The following is a 22,417-nucleotide window of genomic DNA, read 5'->3' on the forward strand; positions in this document are numbered from 1 at the left end:
TGGTGCATGTTCCCAGTCCAGCCTGGCCCGTTCCGGCTCCCCGCACCAAGCCAGTGGTGCGTGTTCCCAGTCCAGCCCGGCCTGTTCCGGCTCCCCGCACCAAGCCAATGGTGCGTGTTCCCAGTCCAGCCCGGCCTGTTCCTGCTCCCCGCACCAAGCCAGTCCGGCACGGCCCTTGCCTGTTCCACCGGTGCCTGGTCCGGCACCGGTCAGCTGCTCCACTCCGGAGCCAGAGCAATCCGCTCCACCGGGGTCCGGTCCAACTCCAGTCAGCGGATCCACTCCGGAGCCAGAGCAATCCGCTCCACCGGTGTCCAGTCCAGCTCCGGCCAGCGGGGCCAGACCAGACCAGGGGCGCAATGGGGGGGTGGAGAGAGAGTGGTGGTCACGCCCGGAGCCGGATCCGCCTCCGAGGCGGAATGCCCACCCGGCCACTATCCTGTTGTGTTTGTGTGGCGCGGTCGCAGTCCGCGCCTTTGGGGGGTGGTACTGTCACGCCCTGGCTCTGGGGACTCTTAAATGTTGAGCCAGGGTGTGGACTTTTCTATGTTTAGTTTTTCTATGTTTTTGTTCTAGATCATTTAGATCTATGTTGGCCAGGGTGGTTCCCGATCAGAGGCAGCTGTAGCTCGTTGTCTCTGATTGGGGACCATACTTAGGCAGCCTGTTGGCACCAGTTAATTGTGGGATCTTGTTCCGTAAGGTTTGTTTTGGTGTTAACCTAGGACTTCACGTATCGTTTTGTTTGTTGTTTTTGTCGTGAGTTTAGTACAAATAAAGATGTACGCTTATCACGCTGCGCCTTGGTCCGTGTCTTCCGGTAACGATCGCGATCAAGTATTGAAGCAACAAAGACACAATCAACCAGAGATGGACAGTGTACAGGGGCATAACTTCTTTATTGTTATACACACAAATACATCTCCAAAAGACTGCACAAATCAGTGGGGTGACGCCATACTTTGAGAAGTCTCACACAGTTCCTCATCATTTGATAAAACAGTCAAAACAAGTATAACCAGCATCTTGCGTCCTCCCCCAAATGATACATCAACTCCTACAACCCATTAGAAATAAGGATTTTCATAAAATGTTACCGTATGTGCATTACAATACCCAAAAACAAACATGTTATATCCTTATATTATCCTTATATATATTTTATCATTGTCAAAATACAGGTGTGCAAATCGTTAGAAAAATATCAATTTATACCCGTTTCTGGATTGTACTCTGTAGAAATCCTTACAAATAGTATATATTCTATATATAAAAGGTTTCCAATATGCAACGTTGCTTTAAAAAAAATATCCCAAGTACTTCCTGTTTTAACTCCTCGTAGATTACGGCTCTCACCCTGCTCTGTGAAAACGGAGGGAAAAGGCAGGAAGGAAATGGATCTCCAATGAGAAGGGTTGTTATATTGTCAGGTAGGTGTATAGCAAACTGCAGTACATTGGGTGTGGTTCATACATCAACGAGACAGATTCAACACAATGCAAAGTTGCTTTGAAAAAAATAACATGTTTTATGGTTAGAAATGTTTCATCGTTTCTTTGCTATAAATGTGTTCTATTGTGGTGGATTGCACTTGACATGAACACTGTAGGACCAATCAGAATCCACAGACCAGTCAATGTCAGAAGAGGCTTGGAGTCTCTCAAAGTACAGCACTTCATACTGGCTCTTGTATCAAGTGTTTCGTCAATAGACCATGCAAACTAGTAGGATGCCATAAATGAAATTACAAAAAACAAAGATCTTTCCACTTTTCAGGCCCTTTTTCACAAAGACCAAAATACTCAAAACATGTATGATGAACATATAAATACATAATCTTTGAAGTGGATAACAGCAAATGTTATTTATATACGTACTCCATAAAAATTAAAATAATAATCATGCTGTTCCTGCAACAAAGACTAACAGTTACAATGTAGTGGCAAGTTTTATAAATCACCTCTTTTTGATTGCAACAGTCAGGTCACTCCGTACACAACACAATTAAGACACATCCTTCATCTCTTAATGAGGCCCCCCTCTTCCTCATCTTCTTCTGAGGTAAACAAACAGTAGGACTGTTCAAGATTTTTTTTAAAGGCATTACTCCTAACCACATAACCATAGGTACCACATATTATCCCCTGAATTCAACCTGAATAAATTCTACACCAACTTTCTTCTTAGAATCAATAGAATCAATTCTAGAATCAGTTCTAGTTCTGAGAATTAATAGAATCAATTCTAGAATCAATTCTAGTTCTGATAATCAATCCAGGAAGTTCATTCTCATCAGTCTCACTGACATGCAAGAGGACTTTAGTCCCTTATCACAATAACAACAGGTTTCTTTTATTTGACTAAACCCAGACAACTGCTTAACTTCCTGTTTACAGCTTAGTGGTTTTAATATTGAAAGCAGAGAAGAAGAATCAAAGTAAATCCCATACACAATTGTCTAATAATAATAGTTAATCTTTTGGATTGAATAAATGACATAATTTATAAGACTTTTCATCCTTCAGTCACATAGAGCTAAGGCTTGCTACAGTGTCGCTTCCTTCCTCAAATCCTACTGTTAATCTCCCTGCCTCATCTATTCAGATTATGCTAATTTTTCCTGTTTTATGATAAAATAACAGAAGCAGATTTTCACAACAGTTAAAATGCTCAATAGACTAGACCCTTTGTTGGCAAAATATATAATCCGTCTTTTTAAAAAATAAATCATATTGCACATTTAATAAAATGAGGATATCATTTTCTCATTATGAAGGAATAGAATCGTTACGATATTTATTCATGATACCAAAATAAAATTACTCTTGTCAATGACAATCAATATTAGTTTACCTTTTTCTTAACTACACGTCTACGACTGCAGGTAACCAACAAAAAGAAAACTAAAATCTAAAACGAAGGCCTAGACTCAATCAGATCAAGCGTTAACCGGCAACAGCCGACACCCGCATAGCTGATGTTTTGGTGGTGTCGGAGGTGGAACTGGGTCGGAGCGGTCAAATCGGTGAGCAGCTGCTCTTGATCAGTGTCATGAAGCGACACCCGTTCCACTCCCGTTAGAAGTTCAGAAGGAGGAAGTGTAGGCTATATAGAAATAATTACGCTCAAATTGAAAAATCATTCAACAAAATAATGAGGATTTCTATCATCGTAATGGAGGTGTAGATCACATCTCACATTCTAGTGTTTGAACTTGTAAACAAGGCTGCATGGGATTTCTGTTAATGCGACTCCGTGCAGCCAATGGCAATGTCCGCTTTAGCTATAATACCGGGAGCCATTCGTGGATTTGACAGCTCTAATGGAGTTCCACCTCCAACACCGTCAGAACAACCGCAGATGTTGGCAAAAAGCGGACGTAATTGACACAAGCCCTGAAGCTCCAACAAAAACACACGTCATCAAAACATTTCCATGCATCGGGAGTGAAAGTGTCAAAGCTTTGTCTCCTGGGTAAAGGTGGGAGGCGCTAGAGGGATGAGCTAGATGGATGGTAATTGGTTAACAGAGTAAGACTGGCGAGTGACCGTGCTAGCACTGATGGTTAATGTTCGGTACATCCACTTTCCTTCAGCAAGGGGTGGTTAGAACCTCAGAACACTAGAACCTTAGAACCTCAGAACACTAGAACCTTAGAACCTCAGAACACTAGAACCTTAGAACCTCAGTACGTGGGAATGTTGGAACGTGCACCTCTCTGCAACTCAGTCCTCTGGCCTCGCGGTGCTCACATCTCCCTATCGAAACGTCAGAGAGTGAAACAGTAAGGCAGCTGTTAGCTCCTGTCATCTAAAAGTGCATCTCCACACTGGCCCAGTTAAAGTCAGTCAGTCCCTCTGTGTCCCTGCCAGGACAGGCAGAAGGACAGGACAAGCAGAAGGACAGAACCACAGACAGAAGACCAGGCAGAAGGACAGGACAGAACCACAGACAGAACGACAGACAGAAGGGACAGGCAGAAGGACAGAACCACAGACAGAACGACAGGCAGAAGGACAGAACCACAGACAGAAGGACAGGCAGAAGTACAGGACAGAACCACAGACAGAAGGACAGGCAGAAGGACAGGACAGAACCACAGACAGAAGGACAGGCAGATGGACAGAACCACAGACAGAACCACATGCAGAAGGATAGGCAGAAGGACAGGACAGAACCACAGACAGAAGGACAGGCAGAAGGACAGGCAGAAGGACAGGCAGAAGGACAGACAGAAGGACAGGCAGAAGGAAAGACAGAAGGACAGGCAGAAGGACAGGACAGAAGGACAGGCAGAAGGACAGGACAGAACCACAGGCAGAAAAACAGGCAGAAGGACAGGACAGAAGGACAGGCAGAAGGACAGACAGAAGGACAGGCAGAAGGACAGACAGAAGGACATGCAGAAGGACAGACAGAAGGACAGGCAGAAGGACAGAACCACAAGCAGAAGGACAGGCAGAAGGACAGAACCACAGACAGAAGGACAGGCAGAAGGACAGGCAGAAGGACAGACAGAAGGACAGAAGGACAGGCAGAAGGACAGGGCAGAAGGAATGGCAGAAGGACAGGCAGAAGGACAGGCAGAAAGACAGGCAGAAGGACAGGGCAGAAGGACAGGCAGAAGGACAGGCAGAAAGACAGACAGAAGGACAGGACAGAAGGACAGGACAGAAGGACAGGCAGAAGGACATACAGAAGGACATGACAGAAGTACAGGACAGAAGGACAGGACAGAAGGACAAAAAGAAGGACAGGACAGAAGGACAGACAGAAGAACAGACAGAGGACAGAAAGACAGACAGAAGGACAGGCAGAATGACAGACAGAAGGACAGACAGAAGGACAGACAGAAGGACAGGACAGAAGGACAGACAGAACCACAGACAGAACCACAGACAGAAGGGACAGGCAGAAGGACAGAACCACAGACAGAACGACAGGCAGAAGGACAGAACCACAGACAGAAGGACAGGCAGAAGTACAGGACAGAACCACAGACGGAAGGACAGGCAGAAGGACATGACATAACCACAGACAGAAGGACAGGCAGAAGGACCGAACCACAGACAGAACCACATGCAGAAGGACAGGCAGAAGGACAGAACCACATGCAGAAGGACAGGCAGAAGAACAGACAGAAGGACAGGCAGAAGGACAGGACAGAACCACAGACAGAAGGGACAGGCAAAAGGACAGAACCACAGACAGAACGACAGGCAGAAGGACAGAATCACAGACAGAAGGACAGGCAGAAGGACAGGACAGAACCACAGACAGAACCACAGACAGAAGGGACAGGCAGAAGGACAAAACCACAGAAAGAACGACAGTCAGAAGGACAGAACCACAGACAGAAGGACAGGCAGAAGTACAGGACAGAACCACAGACAGAAGGACAGGCAGAAGGACATAACCACAGACAGAAGGACAAGCAGAAGGACAGAACCACAGACAGAACCACATGCAGAAGGACAGGCAGAAGGACAGGACAGAACCACAGACAGAAGGACAGGCAGAATATCAGGCAGAAGGACAGGCAGAAGGACAGACAGAAGGACAGGCAGAAGGACAGGCAGAAGGACAGGACAGAAGGACAGACAGAAGGACAGGACAGAACCACAGGCAGAAAAACAGGCAGAAGGACAGGCAGAAGGACAGACAGAAGGACAGGCAGAAGGACAGAACCACAAGCAGAAGGACAGGCAGAAGGACAGAACCACAGACAGAAGGACAGAAGGACAGGCAGAAGGACAGGCAGAAGGACAGACAGAAGGACAGGGCAGAAGGAATGGCAGAAGGACAGGCAGAAAGACAGACAGAAGGACAGACAGAAGGACAGGACAGAAGGACAGACAGAAGGACAGGACAGAAGGACAGACAGAAGGACATACAGAAGGACAGACAGAAGGACAGGACAGAAGGACATGACAGGACAGAAGGACAGGACAGAAGGACAGGACAGAAGGACAGGACAGAAGGACAGAAGGACAGACAGAAGGACAGAAGGACAGACAGGACAGGCAGAATGACAGACAGAAGGACAGACAGAAGGACAGGACAGAAGGACAGACAGAAGGACAGGACAGAAGGACAGACAGAAGGAGTGGCCATGCACGAGCAGAGAGCTCACTGGTTGGGTCAGCAGACATGTGTTTTTCAATTACTTAATTTATTCCTGTGTGTGTATGTGTGTGTGTGTGTGTGTGTGTGTGTGTGTATGTGTGTGTGTGTGTGTGTGTTTACGTTTTCTGTTGTAGTGTTTTTACTATCTCCCTCAGACATGTCAGTTTGTTCTTTCACAGGCTCCAGAGGAGAGTATTATGATCTGGCAGGGATGTGGACGACCCAGGACAGGCTGCGGGTCCTTCTCTCCTGCCTCTTCTGTTTCTCTCCTGTGTCAAACAGCTGTTTCCCAAACTCCTGCGGCCGCCCCCGAGTCTGACAGCCGCCATTTTGATTTTTAAAGGCCGGCAACGCAACTGCACCAGTTGCCATGGCATCACTGAGGGGTCAAACACAGTTCAGATGGGGTTTCATTGATTAGTTATAAACTGATTGGACTGTATAACTCACAGAAAGTCATCATCAGGCCTGCTCTTTAGGGACGTAGCAAACATGTTGTGTGGTTGTTTTTATTTGTAGATGTAAAAAGAGGTTACCTGAGACACAGGACCATCATGTCAGGAAGTGGACGAATATGATGGCTAGGCCGATATTCAACAGCATCACCATAGCAACCAGGATAGAGTTAGGAGCCTGCAAGACAACGGAAAGGAGAGTTAGGAGAAACAGCACTCAACACATCCCAGAATTATGCACATAATCTCTTCACAGATAAATAACAATAATTTCAATGCAACCTCATTTATAACTATCGCAACATAGTCACTGGGGTAGCTATGGGGTAGCTTGGTAATTAGGTAGGGGTAGATATGGGGTAGCTTGGTAATTAGGTAGGGTTGCTGGTGATTAGGTAGGGGTAGCTAGGTAATTAGGTAGGGGTAGCTTGGTGATTAGGTAGGGGTAGCTATGGGGTAGCTCGGTAATTAGGTAGGGGTAGCTGGTGATTAGGTAGGGGTAGATATGGGGTAGCTCGGTAATTAGGTAGGGGTAGCTGGTGATTAGGTAGGGGTAGCTATGGGGTAGCTCGGTAATTAGGTAGGGGTAGCTGGTGATTAGGTAGGGGTAGCTATGGGGTAGCTTGGTATTTAGGTAGGGGTAGCTGGTGATTAGGTAGGGGTAGATATGGGGTAGCTCGGTAATTAGGTAGGGGTAGCTTGGTGATTAGGTAGGGGTAGCTATGGGGTAGCTCGGTAATTAGGTAGGGGTAGCTGGTGATTAGGTAGGGGTAGCTATGGGGTAGCTTGGTAATTAGGTAGGGGTAGCTGGGTGATTAGGTAGGGGTAGATATGGGGTAGCTTGGTAATTAGGTAGGGTAGCTGGTGATTAGGTAGGGGTAGCTATGGGGTAGCTTGGTGATTAGGTAGGGGTAGCTGGGTGATTAGGTAGGGGTAGATATGGGGTAGCTTGGTAATTAGGTAGGGGTAGCTGGTGATTAGGTAGGGGTAGCTATGGGGTAGCTTGGTGATTAGGTAGGGGTAGCTGGTGATTAGGTAGGGGTAGATATGGGGTAGCTCGGTAATGAGGTAGGGGTAGCTTGGTGATTAGGTAGGGGGTAGCTATGGGGGTAGCTTGGTAATTAGGTAGGGGTAGCTGGTGATTAGGTAGGGGTAGATATGGGGGTAGCTCGGTAATTAGGTAGGGGTAGCTTGGTGATTAGGTAGGGGTAGCTATGGGGTAGCTTGGTAATTAGGTAGGGGTAGCTGGTGATTAGGTAGGGGTAGATATGGGGTAGCTCGGTAATTAGGTAGGGGTAGCTGGTGATTAGGTAGGGGTAGCTATGGGGTAGCTTGGTAATTAGGTAGGGGTAGCTGGTGATTAGGTAGGGGTAGCTATGGGGTAGCTCGGTAATTAGGTAGGGGTAGATATGGGGTAGCTCGGTGTTAGGTAGGGGTAGATATGGGGTAGCTTGGTAATTAGGTAGGGGTAGATATGGGGTAGCTTGGTGATTAGGTAGGGGTATATATGGGGTAACTTAGTGATTAGGTAGGGGTGGCTATGGGGTAACTTAGTGCTTAGGGAGGGGTAGATATGGGGTAACAGTGATTAGGGAGGGGTAGATATGGGGTAACAGTGATTAGGTAGGGGTAGATATGGGGTAGCTTGGTGATTAGGTAGGGGTAGATATGGGGTAGCTTGGTGATTAGGTAGGGGTAGATATGGGGTAACTTAGTGATTAGGTAGGGGTAGATATGGGGTAACAGTGATTAGGGAGGGGTAGATATGGGGTAACAGTGATTAGGTAGGGGTAGATATGGGGTAGCTTGGTGATTAGGTAGGGGTAAATATGGGGTAGCTTAGTGATTAGGTAGGGGTAGATATGGGGTAGCTTGGTGATTAGGTAGGGGTAGATATGGGGTAACAGTGATTAGGGAGGGGTAGATATGGGGTAACAGTGATTAGGTAGGGGTAGATATGGGGTAACAGTGATTAGCTAGGGGTAGATATGGGGTAACAGTGATTAGGTAGGGGTAGATATGGGGTAGCAGTGATTAGGGAGGGGTAGATATGGGGTAACAGTGATTAGGTAGGGGTAGATATGGGGTAGCTTGGTGGTAGGTAGGGGTAGATATGGGGTAACAGTGATTAGGTAGGGGTAGATATGGGGTAGCTTGGTGATTAGGTAGGGGTAGATATGGGGTAACTTAGTGATTAGGTAGGGGTAGATATGGGGTAACTTAGTGATTAGGGAGGGGTAGATATGGGGTAACTTAGTGATTAGGTAGGGGTAGATATGGGGTAGCTTGGTGATTAGGTAGGGGTAGATATGGGGTAACTTAGTGATTAGGTAGGGGTAGATATGGGGTAGCTTGGTGATTAGGTAGGGGTAGATATGGGGTAACTTAGTGATTAGGGAGGGGTAGATATGGGGTAACTTAGTGATTAGGTAGGGGTAGATATGGGGTAACTTAGTGATTAGGTAGGGGTAGATATGGGGTAGCTTGGTGGTAGGTAGGGGTAGATATGGGGTAGCTTGGTGATTAGGTAGGGGTAGATATGGGGTAACTTAGTGATTAGGGAGGGGTAGATATGGGGTAGCTTAGTGATTAGGTAGGGGTAGATATGGGGTAGCTTGGTGGTAGTTAGGGGTAGATATGGGGTAGCTTGGTAGTAGGTAGGGGTAGATATGGGGTAGCTTAGTGATTAGGTAGGGGTAGATATGGGGTAGCTTAGTGATTAGGTAGGGGTAGATATGGGGTAGCTTAGTGATTAGGTAGGGGTAGATATGGGGTAGCTTAGTGATTAGGTAGGGGTAGATATGGGGTAGCTTAGTGATTAGGTAGGGGTAGATATGGGGTAGCTTAGTGATTAGGTAGGGGTAGATATGGGGTAGCTTAGTGATTAGGTAGGGGTAGATATGGGGTAGCTTAGTGATTAGGTAGGGGTAGATATGAGAAAAAGAAACAGATACTTCACACTGCCTTTCCACCTTTCTCTCTCTCCTCTGTATGTATCAAGCATCTCATAGTAGTAGGGCTGATCTAGGATCGGGGCCTCTCTGTCCATGCAGTCTGATTCATTATAATCTAAAAGGCTAAACTGAACTTAGATCAGCACTCCTAGTCTGAGACGCTTGATCCATACGTATCCTGTCCTCTACTTACATTTGCGTCCTCCTGCCCCTCAGCCGTCTCCATACTGGCCTGCTTGGTCTCCGCCAGGCTCTTTGGTTTCAGCCAATCCTGCTTCCTGAGTTTGCTCGGCTCGCTGGTGGGCGTCGGCTTGGGGGGCGGCGGGGCCATCCTGGCCAGGGTCAGCTGACTGGGCTCCTCGTCCTCCTCGGGCTCGGGATCCGGGGGCAGGGGCCCCCTGGAGGGGGCTTTGACGTAGTAGCTATGGTACTGAGAGTGGAGCTGACCCATTCCATTACCAGGACCCACCACCGTCTGTGGAGCAGCAGCCTGGGGAAGTGGTGCGTTGGTGGGGCTAGGCTCCGGGGCCTTGTGGGGTTCGGCTGGAGCTGGAGCCTCCTGGTATATTACCTGGGAAGAGGGAGAAGCAGCTGTGGGCCGCTCGGCAGCGATGGACACCCTCTCCTCTTTACTCAACTTCCTGCTCGACCGTTCGTCCTTGCTGATCTTAAGGCCCGACTTCTCCTCTTTGCTGACCTTGCGGCTGTGTGATGATTCGTCTTTGCTGGTCTTGCGGGAGGCGGGGGTGGGGATGCTGTTGCTGTGCTGTCTCTTCTTGCTGTGGGGCGAGGGGGGAGGGGCGGGGCAGGGGGGGTCCTTGGGGATCTCCACTGGCTCCATGAACGCCTGCATGATATAGTCAGGACCTATGGGGAGACAGAAAGAGACACAACTCATGTTTATGCAATTAACAGCCTCTTACATGTAATATGTAGGAAAGGTGTATGAAATATCTGAGGTGGCAGTGGGGTGCACACATGAATCTTTGATTTGATTTGATCAATCATTAATCTGGTGAAAACAAGACACAGATACATAACTATAGGCACACACACAAACACACACACGTACATACACACGCACACACATACACGTACACACACACACACACACAAACACATACACACACACACACGTACATACACACGCACACACACACACATGTACATACACACACACACACACACACATACACACACACACACACGTACATACACACGCACACACACACACACACACACGCACACACACACACACACACACGTAACACACACACACACACACACACACACACACACACACATAAGTACACACACAAATATACGCATACATACACACGCACACACAAATACACATCCACACACACACGCGTGCACACGAACACACGCACACACAGACACACACATACACTAAATGCTTAATGAACACCCCCCATACACAAATGTCCCATTAAAGAGAGGCTCGGAGGAACCAGCGATGACATGAACGTTTACAAATCCCTCCCAGAGTGCCAGATCATGTGATCTGTGACCCCGCCAGCAAGCCAGCCACTGTCCAAGAACCCAGATTAGGAGAATAGAACAGAGCTCAGCTATCTGCTATCCACTGCTCCTGTCTAGATTAGTAGAACAGTTAACCGAGAACTAAAGTCTTGCGTAATGGGTCAAATGCTCGATTAAATTCTGCCTCCATTCGTTTTAAGAAAAGAGTGGACAGCTCCATCCTCTCTCTTTGCAATTTACAGGCAAGTTTATGGCCAAATGTCCCCCCTTCCGAAATTCGAAAACCTGCAGCGTTGCAGTTCTTGATACACTCCAACCGGTGCGCCTGGCACCTACTACCATACCCTGTTCAAAGGCACTTAAATATTTTGTCTTGCCCATTCACCCTCTGAATGGCACACATACACAATCCCATGTCACAATTGTCTCCAGGCTTAGAAATCCTTCTTTAACCTGTCTCATTCCCTTCATCGACACTGATTGAAGTGGATTTAACAAGTGACATCAATAAGGGATCATAGCTTTCACCTGGGTTCACCTGGTCAGTCTATGTCATAGAAAGAGGTGTTCCTAATGTTTTGTCCACTCAGTGTAGACCAACAGCAGAGCACTTCTAATCATACTTCACTTCTAACCATACTTCACTTCTAATCATACTTCACTTCTAATCATACTTCACTTCTAACCATACTTCACTTCTAATCATACTTCACTTCTAATCATACTTCACTTCTAACCATACTTCACTTCTAATCATACTTCACTTCTAAACATACTTCACTTCTAACCATACTTCACTTCTAATCATACTTCATTTCAGCTTTGAAGGAGCTGATAAGACAGATCTATATTTGATTCAAAGAGTCATTTAGGGAGTAACTTAGTGAATCGTTTAGTGAGTCATTTAGTGAGGTTATGCATCCGTTTGTGCCTGGTGCAAGACAAGGTGATACATACACTACCAGTCAAACGTTTGGACACACCTACTCATTCAAGGGTTTTTATTTATTTTTTACCATTTTCGACATTGTAGAATAATATTGAAGGTATCAAAACTATGAAATAACACATATGGAATCATGTAGTAACCAAAAAAGTGTTAAACAAATCAAAGTATATTTTATATTTGAGAATCTTCAAATAGCCACCCTTTGCCTTGATGACAGCGTTTCACACTCTTGGCATTCTCTCAACCAGCTTCACCTGGAATGCTTTTCCAACAGTCTTGAATGTAGAAAAATAATAAAAATAAAGAAAAACCCTGGAATGAGTAGGTGTGTCCAAACTTTTGACTGGTACTGTAGCTTGACAGTCCCTCCAGGATTCCGTGACATTCTTTTGTAATTTCGGCGGCCAAAAATGCTTGAATTTGCGGCAGCATTTCTGAAATTCTGCGATATACTTTGCGATGTTTTTTTTTCTTCATGTTAATTTCATAAAAAGCAATAAAAAGTCATGTGTGCTCAGGACGATTTTAAGCAGAATCCATAATACAAAAAACAATTAGAAACATTCAAAGTGCTCAATATTGTTTATTTTCCTGAACAATCAGATCTTTTTCTGAACAAAAAAGGTGTGGAAGCTAGCTCAGAGGCTTCATGCCTCCGGGAGCTTCGTTCCCCTTTGTAGGCCACTCTTTTTCTCTCTTTATTTTGAATTGATTAATTAATTAATTATTTAGAATTTCGGAAGCTGCCTCCTCTCCTTGTTCGGGCAGGCTTCGACGTTCGTCGTCACCGGCCTTCTAGCCACTGCCACTCCATATCTCATCATTCCATTTGTCTTGTCTTGTCAATTACACACACCTGGTTCATATCCCCTCATTAGTACGTGTATAAGTGTTCCCTCTGCCCCTTGTCCTTGTGGGTGATTGTTTTATGTGAAGATGAGTGTAGCTCGGTTGAGCTACCCATACGTTGTATTGCCGGGGTTATTTCTCCCCGTGTGCCTGTATTGTGTTCCAGTGCGCCTGTATTACGCCCTGTGCTGTTGACGCTATCCAGCGTAACTGTGTCCTGCGGAATAAACTCTGTATTCTGTGATTTACCCTCCTGCGCCTGACTCCTTCAAATCACACTCTCACACATTCCCCCATAATCTGTAGGTACTATAAAAGATTAAACTTGGACAAAAGAAACTCCTGGGGTCCAATCTGCAATTAAGACAGATTATATCTCAAATTCATCTTCCATGAAAACAATTAGAGACAAAGTGCTCTTTTGGGCTGTTTCTTTTTTTGAACAAACACAGCCCTTTTTCTGAACATAATGAGAGGTGGGGTGTGACCAAGGGCCAAGCTCATCTAGGCCTATATCTCAATGTAATCATCCATTTCATCCTCCCTATCCTCCTCCATATCAATTGCTCCACTGCGGAGTCGTTGGTTGTGGTACATGAAGACCAAAGCTCGTAGGTTGTTGTCAGATGTTGATCGCCGACCGCTGGTAGATACTGTTGCTTCGCTCAGCAACAGCTGAGTTTGAGACTGCATCTTTGTAGCGTTTTGGCCAGGGTGCACAGCACAGGAAGTCTCTCTTGAAGTCCATCCCAGAAGATATCCAAATCCACCAACCCCACTCACTGTGGCTCTCAGTGCTGCTGGTCCTCCATTGGTCATGTAGGCATCCAGTTCATCTCTCTTTACCTGGAATAGCCTTGAAGCCGGACACTCTGTAAACGCAACGTGGATCAAACACCCTAACTTCTTGGAGGAACTCCATGGCAGGCTGTCCATCTGACATGTACTTCGTACGTTTTTCCTCTGCATTGCTGTATGCCTCTTCAACAGTGCTCAACAAGATCTTTGTTTTCCACAGCAACGGGCAAGTCGTCAACTGCGTCAAAGTAGTGTGAACAAGCCTCATACTGTAGTTCTTTGTTGGCTGCAATGTTCATCTGCAAGTCCTCTGAATAGTGAAAGATCTTTGTTGTCACGGGGCGTCTGCTCTGGAAGACGTCGAGAAGCTGCAGGATGACTTTTGCACTCGTCTGCCATGATGGTTCGGCTGAATCTGCAGCGACTGAACCAGCTCTTGGTCTTGTAGCATGGAGTTTCTCTCCAGAATGTGGTGCACTTCGGCCACACACCTGTATATGACAAGGAATAAAAAAACATAACAGATATTACTTATACTCACTGTGAAATGCCATCACGGCTTACAACAAATGTTGGAGTTTCATCAAACTTCAGGGCGGCAGGTAGCTTAGTGGGTAAGAGCGTTGTGCCAGTAACCGAAAGGTCGCTGGTTCTAATCCCCGAGCCGACCAGGTGAAAAATCTGTCGATGTGCCCTTGAGCAAGGCACTTAACCCTAAATTGCTCCTGTAAGTCGCTCTGGATAAGAGCGTCTGCTAAATGACCAATTTAATTTTTAATTTAATCAAAGATGACTGCCACTGGCTTCCCTGCAAGACGTTGCTGGAGTTCTTCCGTCACCTTCAGGTAGACATCTCCCAAGTTATTTTCCTATAGCTGGTGGTATCCAGGGATGTCACCTCCACTGATGACTTTCTCCTTCACAAATTGCCTCATTGAGGGGTGATTACTTTTGGAAAGGGGCATGTTGACTGCTCTGCAAGTGCGTACCCAATCTTCACAAATCTGAGAAATAACAATTGCACCAATTAATTAGATAAAATATATATCTGTGTGTCATAATACACTCATACATTCACTCACTCACACCTCTCCTCTCCATCAGGCTTGGGGCTTGTTACCAACACATTCCCACTCACACTCTCTCTCAAAAAAAAAACTAATAGATTCAAAGCTGATCAATTGCTTTCAATTTGAGGATCGCTATTTATTTCGCACAAGTTGTCTTCAAAATACTTGAGATTGTGATTTTTTTCTGAAAACGTAAAAATAGAGTATTGCGGTTGATATGTACTTTTAAAACAGTATTACCATTTCTAAAAAAAATCCAGAAAGATTGTGCTTTCGTGACCCATATTAAGTTTTACAGAGAGTTTAAAACAGCAAAGCTGACAAATGGCACTCGGTGCTTTGAGCAGCGCTCTCCACAGACAGACTGGGGGAGAGCAGCGTGCCGACCACCCTACTAAACCCAAGGTCAGCGGAGTAAAAGTCTGAGTAAAACGCCACTCACCTTGATTCTTTCAGCGCCTGCCACAGTCTACCCTGCTACCACTCCAGTCATGGTGATCTGCCGCTGCTGTGGGAACTGTTCTGACATTCTCATATGCTCTGCTGCTTCGAAGTGACTGTTGATTGTCGACTTTCTCTTGAGTTCCAGCACAACGTTGAACGGAGTGCAAAACGATTCCCCACCCCCCCACTTTCATGTAAAACATTTTGGAAATTGTTTCGCACGGTCTTTAGCTGTTATTTTTATTGGCAAATGAGATTGATTTCTGTTCATTGTACTGTCTATCAGCTATCAACAATCAGCCATCATCTTCACACGTGAATACGCTGACAGGCCAGGGGGAAAAAAAACGTTGTTGACGTGTGGTTGGATTGGGCCATTTTCCATGGTAACAGTGCAGTAATTGGTCAAAATTACGAACCCACTTTTGATTGGACACTTTTAATGCGCTAAAAGTGCGGGGATTGGTCAAAATTGCGAGCTCTCGCATAATATGCGCTGATTGGTTGATTTTGCATTGAATTATGCGATTGCAGAATCACGGAATCCTGGAGGGACTGGCTTGAGGTCAAACACATTCTGTGATGCCATACCATGCATTCACAGTAGCAGACCCAACCCAACAAAGGCTACTGTTACAGATCTGCTGTAATGTTAATAATGCTGTAGATACATCGATATGGAATGTGATAAATATACATGGTATATAATTAAGCTCCATGTTTCATTTGTCTAGAATGGACTATTAAGAATAATCGTCTTGACCACCATCCTTAACTACCACACTTAACTACAACCCTTAACTACCACCCTTAACTACCACCCAAGCTAAATGTACTGTAAGTACAGTGCAGCACAGTGTAGGGAGAGAGGAGAGCGAGGAGAGAGAGGAGAGAGGGAAAGAGAGAGAGGAGAGAGAGGAGAGAGAAAGAGAGAGAGAGAGAAGAGAGAGAGGAGTGAGAGATGAGAAGAGATAGAGAGAGAGAGAGAGAGTGAGAGAAGGAGTAGAGAGAGAGAGATAGAGAGATAGAGAGAGAGATAGAGAGAGAGAGAGAGAGAGAGAGAGAGAGAGAGAGAGAGAGATAGAGAGAGAGAGAGAGAGAGAGAAAGAGAGAGAGAGAGGAGAGAGAAAGAGAGAGGGAGAGAGAAAGAGAGAGAGAGGAGATAGAAAGAGAGAGGGGAGAGAGAGAGAGCGAGAGGGAGGGAGAGAGAGAGAGAGAGAGAGAGAGAGAGAGAGAGGGGAGAGAGAAAGAGAGACAATCTTGCAGTTACATCTCTCTTTCTCTCTCTCTCTCTCTCTCTATCTGCATATACATCCCTCCCTCCATCTTTCTGTTCTTAACATTCAGGAAGCCCATATCACTAGGTAGATAAAGAGGTGCTACAGTCCAGACCCATCAGGTTCTCAACTGCTACTATGACAACACCAAAGGCCTTCTCAGGCACACTGTGGAATAATGACCCATTGTTACATTGCAGTGTTATGTATTCAACTGAGTATTGGTTAGATAATAGGGAAAGTGTCTCCTTGTGTGTTTCTTTGTTGTATGAACACAGGTTTGTGCCACTTAGTATGACTAGATGAGAGAGAGAGAGGGGGGGTGGGTGTTAGTATGACTAGATGAGAGAGAGAGAGGGGGGGTGGGTGTTAGTATGACTAGATGAGAGAGAGAGGGGGGGTGTTAGTATGACTAGATGAGAGAGAGAGGGGGGGTGTTAGTATGACTAGATGAGAGAGAGAGAGGGGGTGTTAGTATGACTAGATGAGAGAGAGAGGTGGGGTGTTAGTATGACTAGATGAGAGAGAGAGAGGGGGGGGGGGTGTTAGTATGACTAGATGAGAGAGAGAGGGGGGGGTGTTAGTATGACTAGATGAGAGAGAGAGGGGGTGGGTGTTAGTATGACTAGATGAGAGAGAGAGAGGGGGGTGTTAGTATGACTAGATGAGAGAGAGAGGGGGTGGGTGTTAGTATGACTAGATGAGAGAGAGAGAGAGGGGGTGGGTGTTAGTATGACTAGATGAGAGAGAGAGGGGGTGGGTGTTAGTATGACTAGATGAGAGAGAGAGGGGGTGTTAGTATGACTAGATGAGAGAGAGAGGGTGGGTGTTAGTATGACTAGATGAGAGAGAGAGGGGGTGGGTGTTAGTATGACTAGATGAGAGAGAGAGGGGGTGGGTGTTAGTATGACTAGATGAGAGAGAGAGGGGGGTGTTAGTATGACTAGATGAGAGAGAGAGAGGGGGTGTTAGTATGACTAGATGAGAGAGAGAGAGAGAGGTGGGTGTTAGTATGACTAGATGAGAGAGAGGGGGTGTTAGTATGACTAGATGAGAGAGAGAGGGGGTGGGTGTTAGTATGACTAGATGAGAGAGAGGGGGTGTTAGTATGACTAGATGAGAGAGAGAGGGGGTGGGTGTTAGTATGACTAGATGAGAGAGAGGGGTGGGTGTTAGTATGGCTAGATGAGAGAGAGAGGGGGGTGGGTGTTAGTATGACTAGATGAGAGAGGGGGGGGTGTTAGTATGACTAGATGAGAGAGAGGGGGGTGTTAGTATGACTAGATGAGAGAGAGGGGGGGGGTGTTAGTATGACTAGATGAGAGAGAGAGGGGGGTGGGTGTTAGTATGACTAGATGAGAGAGGGGGGGGGGGGGTGGGTGTTAGTATGACTAGATGAGAGAGAGGGGGGTAGTTAGTATGACTAGATGAGAGAGAGAGGGGTGTTAGTATGACTAGATGAGAGAGAGAGGGGTGGGGTGTTAGTATGACTAGATGAGAGAGAGAGGTGGGGTGTTAGTATGACTAGATGAGAGAGAGGTGGGGGTGGGTGTTAGTATGACTAGATGAGAGAGAGGGGGTGGGTGTTAGTATGACTAGATGAGAGAGAGAGGGGGTGGGTGTTAGTATGACTAGATGAGAGAGAGGGGGGGTGGGTGTTAGTATGACTAGATGAGAGAGAGAGGGGGGGTGGGTGTTAGTATGACTAGATGAGAGAGAGGGGGGGGGGTGTTAGTATGACTAGATGAGAGAGAGGGGGTGGGTGTTAGTATGACTAGATGAGAGAGAGAGAGGGGGGTGTTAGTATGACTAGATGAGAGAGAGAGAGAGAGAGGGGGGTGTTAGTATGACTAGATGAGAGAGAGAGAGAGAGAGAGGGGGGTGGGTGTTAGTATGACTAGATGAGAGAGAGGGGGGTGGGTGTTAGTATGACTAGATGAGAGAGAGAGAGGGGTGGGTGTTAGTATGGCTAGATGAGAGAGAGAGGGGGTGGGTGTTAGTATGACTAGATGAGAGAGAGAGGGGGTGGGTGTTAGTATGACTAGATGAGAGAGAGAGGGGGGTGTTAGTATGGCTAGATGAGAGAGAGAGGGGTGGGTGTTAGTATGACTAGATGAGAGAGAGAGAGGGGGGGTGTTAGTATGACTAGATGAGAGAGAGAGAGAGGGGGGTGGGTGTTAGTATGACTAGATGAGAGAGAGAGAGGGGGTGGGTGGTAGTATGACTAGATGAGAGAGAGAGAGGGGGTGGGTGTTAGTATGACTAGATGAGAGAGAGAGAGGGGGGTGTTAGTATGACTAGATGAGAGAGAGAGGGGGTGGGTGTTAGTATGACTAGATGAGAGAGAGAGGGGGTGGGTGTTAGTATGACTAGATGAGAGAGAGAGGGGGGGGGGGTGTTAGTATGACTAGATGAGAGAGAGAGAGGGGGGTGGGTGTTAGTATGACTAGATGAGAGAGAGAGAGGGGGTGGGTGTTAGTATGACTAGATGAGAGAGAGAGAGGGGGTGTTAGTATGACTAGATAGAGAGAGAGAGGGTGGGTGTTAGTATGACTAGATGAGAGAGAGAGGGGGGTGGGTGTTAGTATGACTAGATGAGAGAGAGAGAGGGGGGTGGGTGTTAGTATGACTAGATGAGAGAGAGAGGGTGGGTGTTAGTATGACTAGATGAGAGAGAGGGGGGGTGGGTGTTAGTATGACTAGATGAGAGAGAGAGAGGGGGTGGGGTGTTAGTATGACTAGATGAGAGAGAGAGGGGGGTGTTAGTATGACTAGATGAGAGAGAGAGAGAGAGGGGTGGGTGTTAGTATGACTAGATGAGAGAGAGAGAGAGGGGGTGGGTGTTAGTATGACTAGATGAGAGAGAGAGGGGGGGGGGGTGTTAGTATGACTAGATGAGAGAGAGGGGGGGGGGTGTTAGTATGACTAGATGAGAGAGAGGGGGGTGTTAGTATGACTAGATGAGAGAGAGAGGGGGGGTGGGTGTTAGTATGACTAGATGAGAGAAGGGGGTGTTAGTATGGCTAGATGAGAGAGAGAGGGGGTGGGTGTTAGTATGACTAGATGAGAGAGAGAGGGGGGTGGGTGTTAGTATGACTAGATGAGAGAGAGAGGGGGTGTTAGTATGGCTAGATGAGAGAGAGAGGGGGTGGGGTGTTAGTATGACTAGATGAGAGAGAGAGGGGGGTGTTAGTATGGCTAGATGAGAGAGAGAGGGGGGGGGGGTGTTAGTATGACTAGATGAGAGAGAGAGGGGGGTGTTAGTATGGCTAGATGAGAGAGAGAGGGGTGGGGTGTTAGTATGACTAGATGAGAGAGAGAGAGGGGGTGTTAGTATGACTAGATGAGAGAGAGAGAGAGAGAGGGGGGTGTTAGTATGACTAGATGAGAGAGAGAGAGAGAGAGGGGGGTGGGTGTTAGTATGACTAGATGAGAGAGAGAGGGGGTGGGTGTTAGTATGACTAGATGAGAGAGAGGGGGTGGGTGTTAGTATGACTAGATGAGAGAGAGAGAGGGGGTGGGTGTTAGTATGGCTAGATGAGAGAGAGAGAGGGTGAAGTGTTAGTATGGCTAGATGAGAGAAAGAGGGGGGTGGGTGTTAGTATGACTAGATGAGAGAGAGAGAGGGGGTGGGTGTTAGTATGGCTAGATGAGAGAAAGAGGGGGGGTGGGTGTTAGTATGGCTAGATGAGAGAAAGAGGGGGGGTGGGTGTTAGTATGACTAGATGAGAGAGAGAGGGGGGTGGGTGTTAGTATGACTAGATGAGAGAGAGAGAGAGGGGGTGTTAGTATGACTAGATGAGAGAGAGAGAGAGGGGGGTGTTAGTATGACTAGATGAGAGAGAGAGAGGGGGGTGTTAGTATGACTAGATGAGAGAGAGAGGGGGGTGGGTGTTTGTATGGCTAGATGAGAGAGAGAGGTGGGGGTGGGTGTTAGTATGACTAGATGAGAGAGAGGGTGGGGGTGGGTGTTAGTATGACTAGATGGAGAGAGAGAGAGGGGGTGGGTGTTAGTATGACTAGATGAGAGAGAGGGGTGGGGTGTTAGTATGACTAGATGAGAGAGAGAGAGGGGGTGTTAGTATGGCTAGATGAGAGAGAGAGGGGGGTGGGTGTTTGTATGGCTAGATGAGAGAGAGAGGGGTGGAGTGGGTGTTAGTATGACTAGATGAGAGAGAGAGAGAGAGAGAGGGGGTGGGTGTTAGTATGACTAGATGAGAGAGAGGGGGTGGGTGTTAGTATGACTAGATGAGAGAGAGAGAGAGGGGGTGTTAGTATGACTAGATGAGAGAGAGAGGGGTGGGTGTTAGTATGACTAGATGAGAGAGAGAGGGGGTGGGTGTTAGTATGACTAGATGAGAGAGAGAGAGGGGGTGGGTGTTAGTATGACTAGATGAGAGAGAGAGAGGGGGGTGGGTGTTAGTATGACTAGATGAGAGAGAGAGGGGGTGGGTGTTAGTATGACTAGATAGAGAGAGAGAGAGGGGGTGGGTGTTAGTATGACTAGATGAGAGAGAGAGGGGGGGGTGTTAGTATGACTAGATGAGAGAGAGGGGGTGGGTGTTAGTATGACTAGATGAGAGAGAGAGAGGGGGGGTGTTAGTATGACTAGATGAGAGAGAGAGGGGTGGGGTGTTAGTATGACTAGATGAGAGAGAGAGGGGGGTGGGTGTTAGTATGACTAGATGAGAGAGAGAGGGGGTGGGTGTTAGTATGACTAGATGAGAGAGAGGGGGGTGTTAGTATGGCTAGATGAGAGAGAGAGGGGGTGGGTGTTAGAATGACTAGATGAGAGAGAGAGGGGGTGGGTGTTAGTATGACTAGATGAGAGAGAGGGGGTGTTAGTATGGCTAGATGAGAGAGAGAGGGGTGGGGGTGTTAGTATGACTAGATGAGAGAGAGAGAGGGGGGTGTTAGTATGGCTAGATGAGAGAGAGAGGGGGTGGGTGTTAGTATGGCTAGATTAGAGAGAGAGAGAGAGTGTTAGTATGACTAGATGAGAGAGAGAGAGAGAGAGGGGGTGGGGGTGTTAGTATGACTAGATGAGAGAGAGGGGGTGGGGGTGTTAGTATGACTAGATGAGAGAGAGAGGGGGTGGGTGTTAGTATGGCTAGATTGAGAGAGAGAGAGGGGGTGTTAGTATGACTAGATGAGAGAGAGAGAGAGAGAGGGGTGTTAGTATGACTAGATGAGAGAGAGAGAGAGAGAGGGGGTGGGTGTTAGTATGACTAGATGGAGAGAGGGGGTTAGTATGACTAGATGAGAGAGAGGGGGTGGGTGTTAGTATGACTAGATGAGAGAGAGAGGGGGGTGGGTGTTAGTATGACTAGATGAGAGAGAGAGGGTGTGGGTGTTAGTATGACTAGATGAGAGAGAGAGGGGGTGGGGGTTAGTATGACTAGATGAGAGAGAGGGGGTGGGTGTTAGTATGACTAGATGAGAGAGGGGGTGGGTGTTAGTATGACTAGATGAGAGAGAGAGTGGGTGTAAGTAGAATGACTAGATGAGAGAGAGAGGGGGTGGGTGTTAGTATGACTAGATGAGAGAGAGGGGGTGGGTGTTAGTATGACTAGATGAGAGAGAGGGGGTGGGTGTTAGTATGACTAGATGAGAGAGAGAGGGGGGGGGTGTTAGTATGACTAGATGAGAGAGAGGGGGTGGGGTGTTAGTATGACTAGATGAGAGAGAGAGGGGTGGGTGTTAGTATGGCTAGATGAGAGAGAGGGGGGTGGGTGTTAGTATGACTAGATGAGAGAGAGGGGGGGGTGTTAGTATGACTAGATGAGAGAGAGAGGGGGTGGGTGTTAGTATGACTAGATGAGAGAGAGGGGGGTGGGTGTTAGTATGACTAGATGAGAGAGAGGGGGGTGGGTGTTAGTATGACTAGATGAGAGAGAGAGAGGGTGTGGGTGTTAGTATGGCTAGATGAGAGAGAGAGGGGGGTGGGTGTTAGTATGACTAGATGAGAGAGAGAGAGAGTGGGTGTTAGTAT

The 22,417-nt window shown here is 47.0% G+C and overlaps 1 protein-coding gene across 2 annotated transcripts in view; it reads right to left on the reverse strand.

Moving 5' to 3' along the window:
• Window positions 1-880: 880 nt before the first annotated feature.
• The window catches only part of LOC121555303 (junctophilin-1-like), a 176,936-nt gene continuing 155,399 nt past the window's right edge, over window positions 881-22,417 (reverse strand). The window contains exons 5-8 of one of the 2 annotated variants that reach the window (XR_005997874.2): window positions 9,729-10,402; window positions 6,663-6,759; window positions 6,247-6,505; window positions 881-3,758 (exon numbers count right to left, since the gene is read on the reverse strand). Coding sequence is in view for 1 of the 2 variants with exons in the window: in XM_041869128.2 (XP_041725062.2) it covers window positions 6,679-6,759; window positions 9,729-10,402 (755 nt within the window). In the remaining variant the exon portion in view is untranslated. Of the gene's footprint in view, window positions 3,759-6,181; window positions 6,506-6,662; window positions 6,760-9,728; window positions 10,403-22,417 lie in introns of those variants that run through there. The other variant, XM_041869128.2, reaches the window with a different exon arrangement.

Source organism: Coregonus clupeaformis, unplaced genomic scaffold (genome assembly GCF_020615455.1).
Source record: "Coregonus clupeaformis isolate EN_2021a unplaced genomic scaffold, ASM2061545v1 scaf0030, whole genome shotgun sequence".
Lineage (NCBI taxonomy): Eukaryota > Metazoa > Chordata > Actinopteri > Salmoniformes > Salmonidae > Coregonus > Coregonus clupeaformis.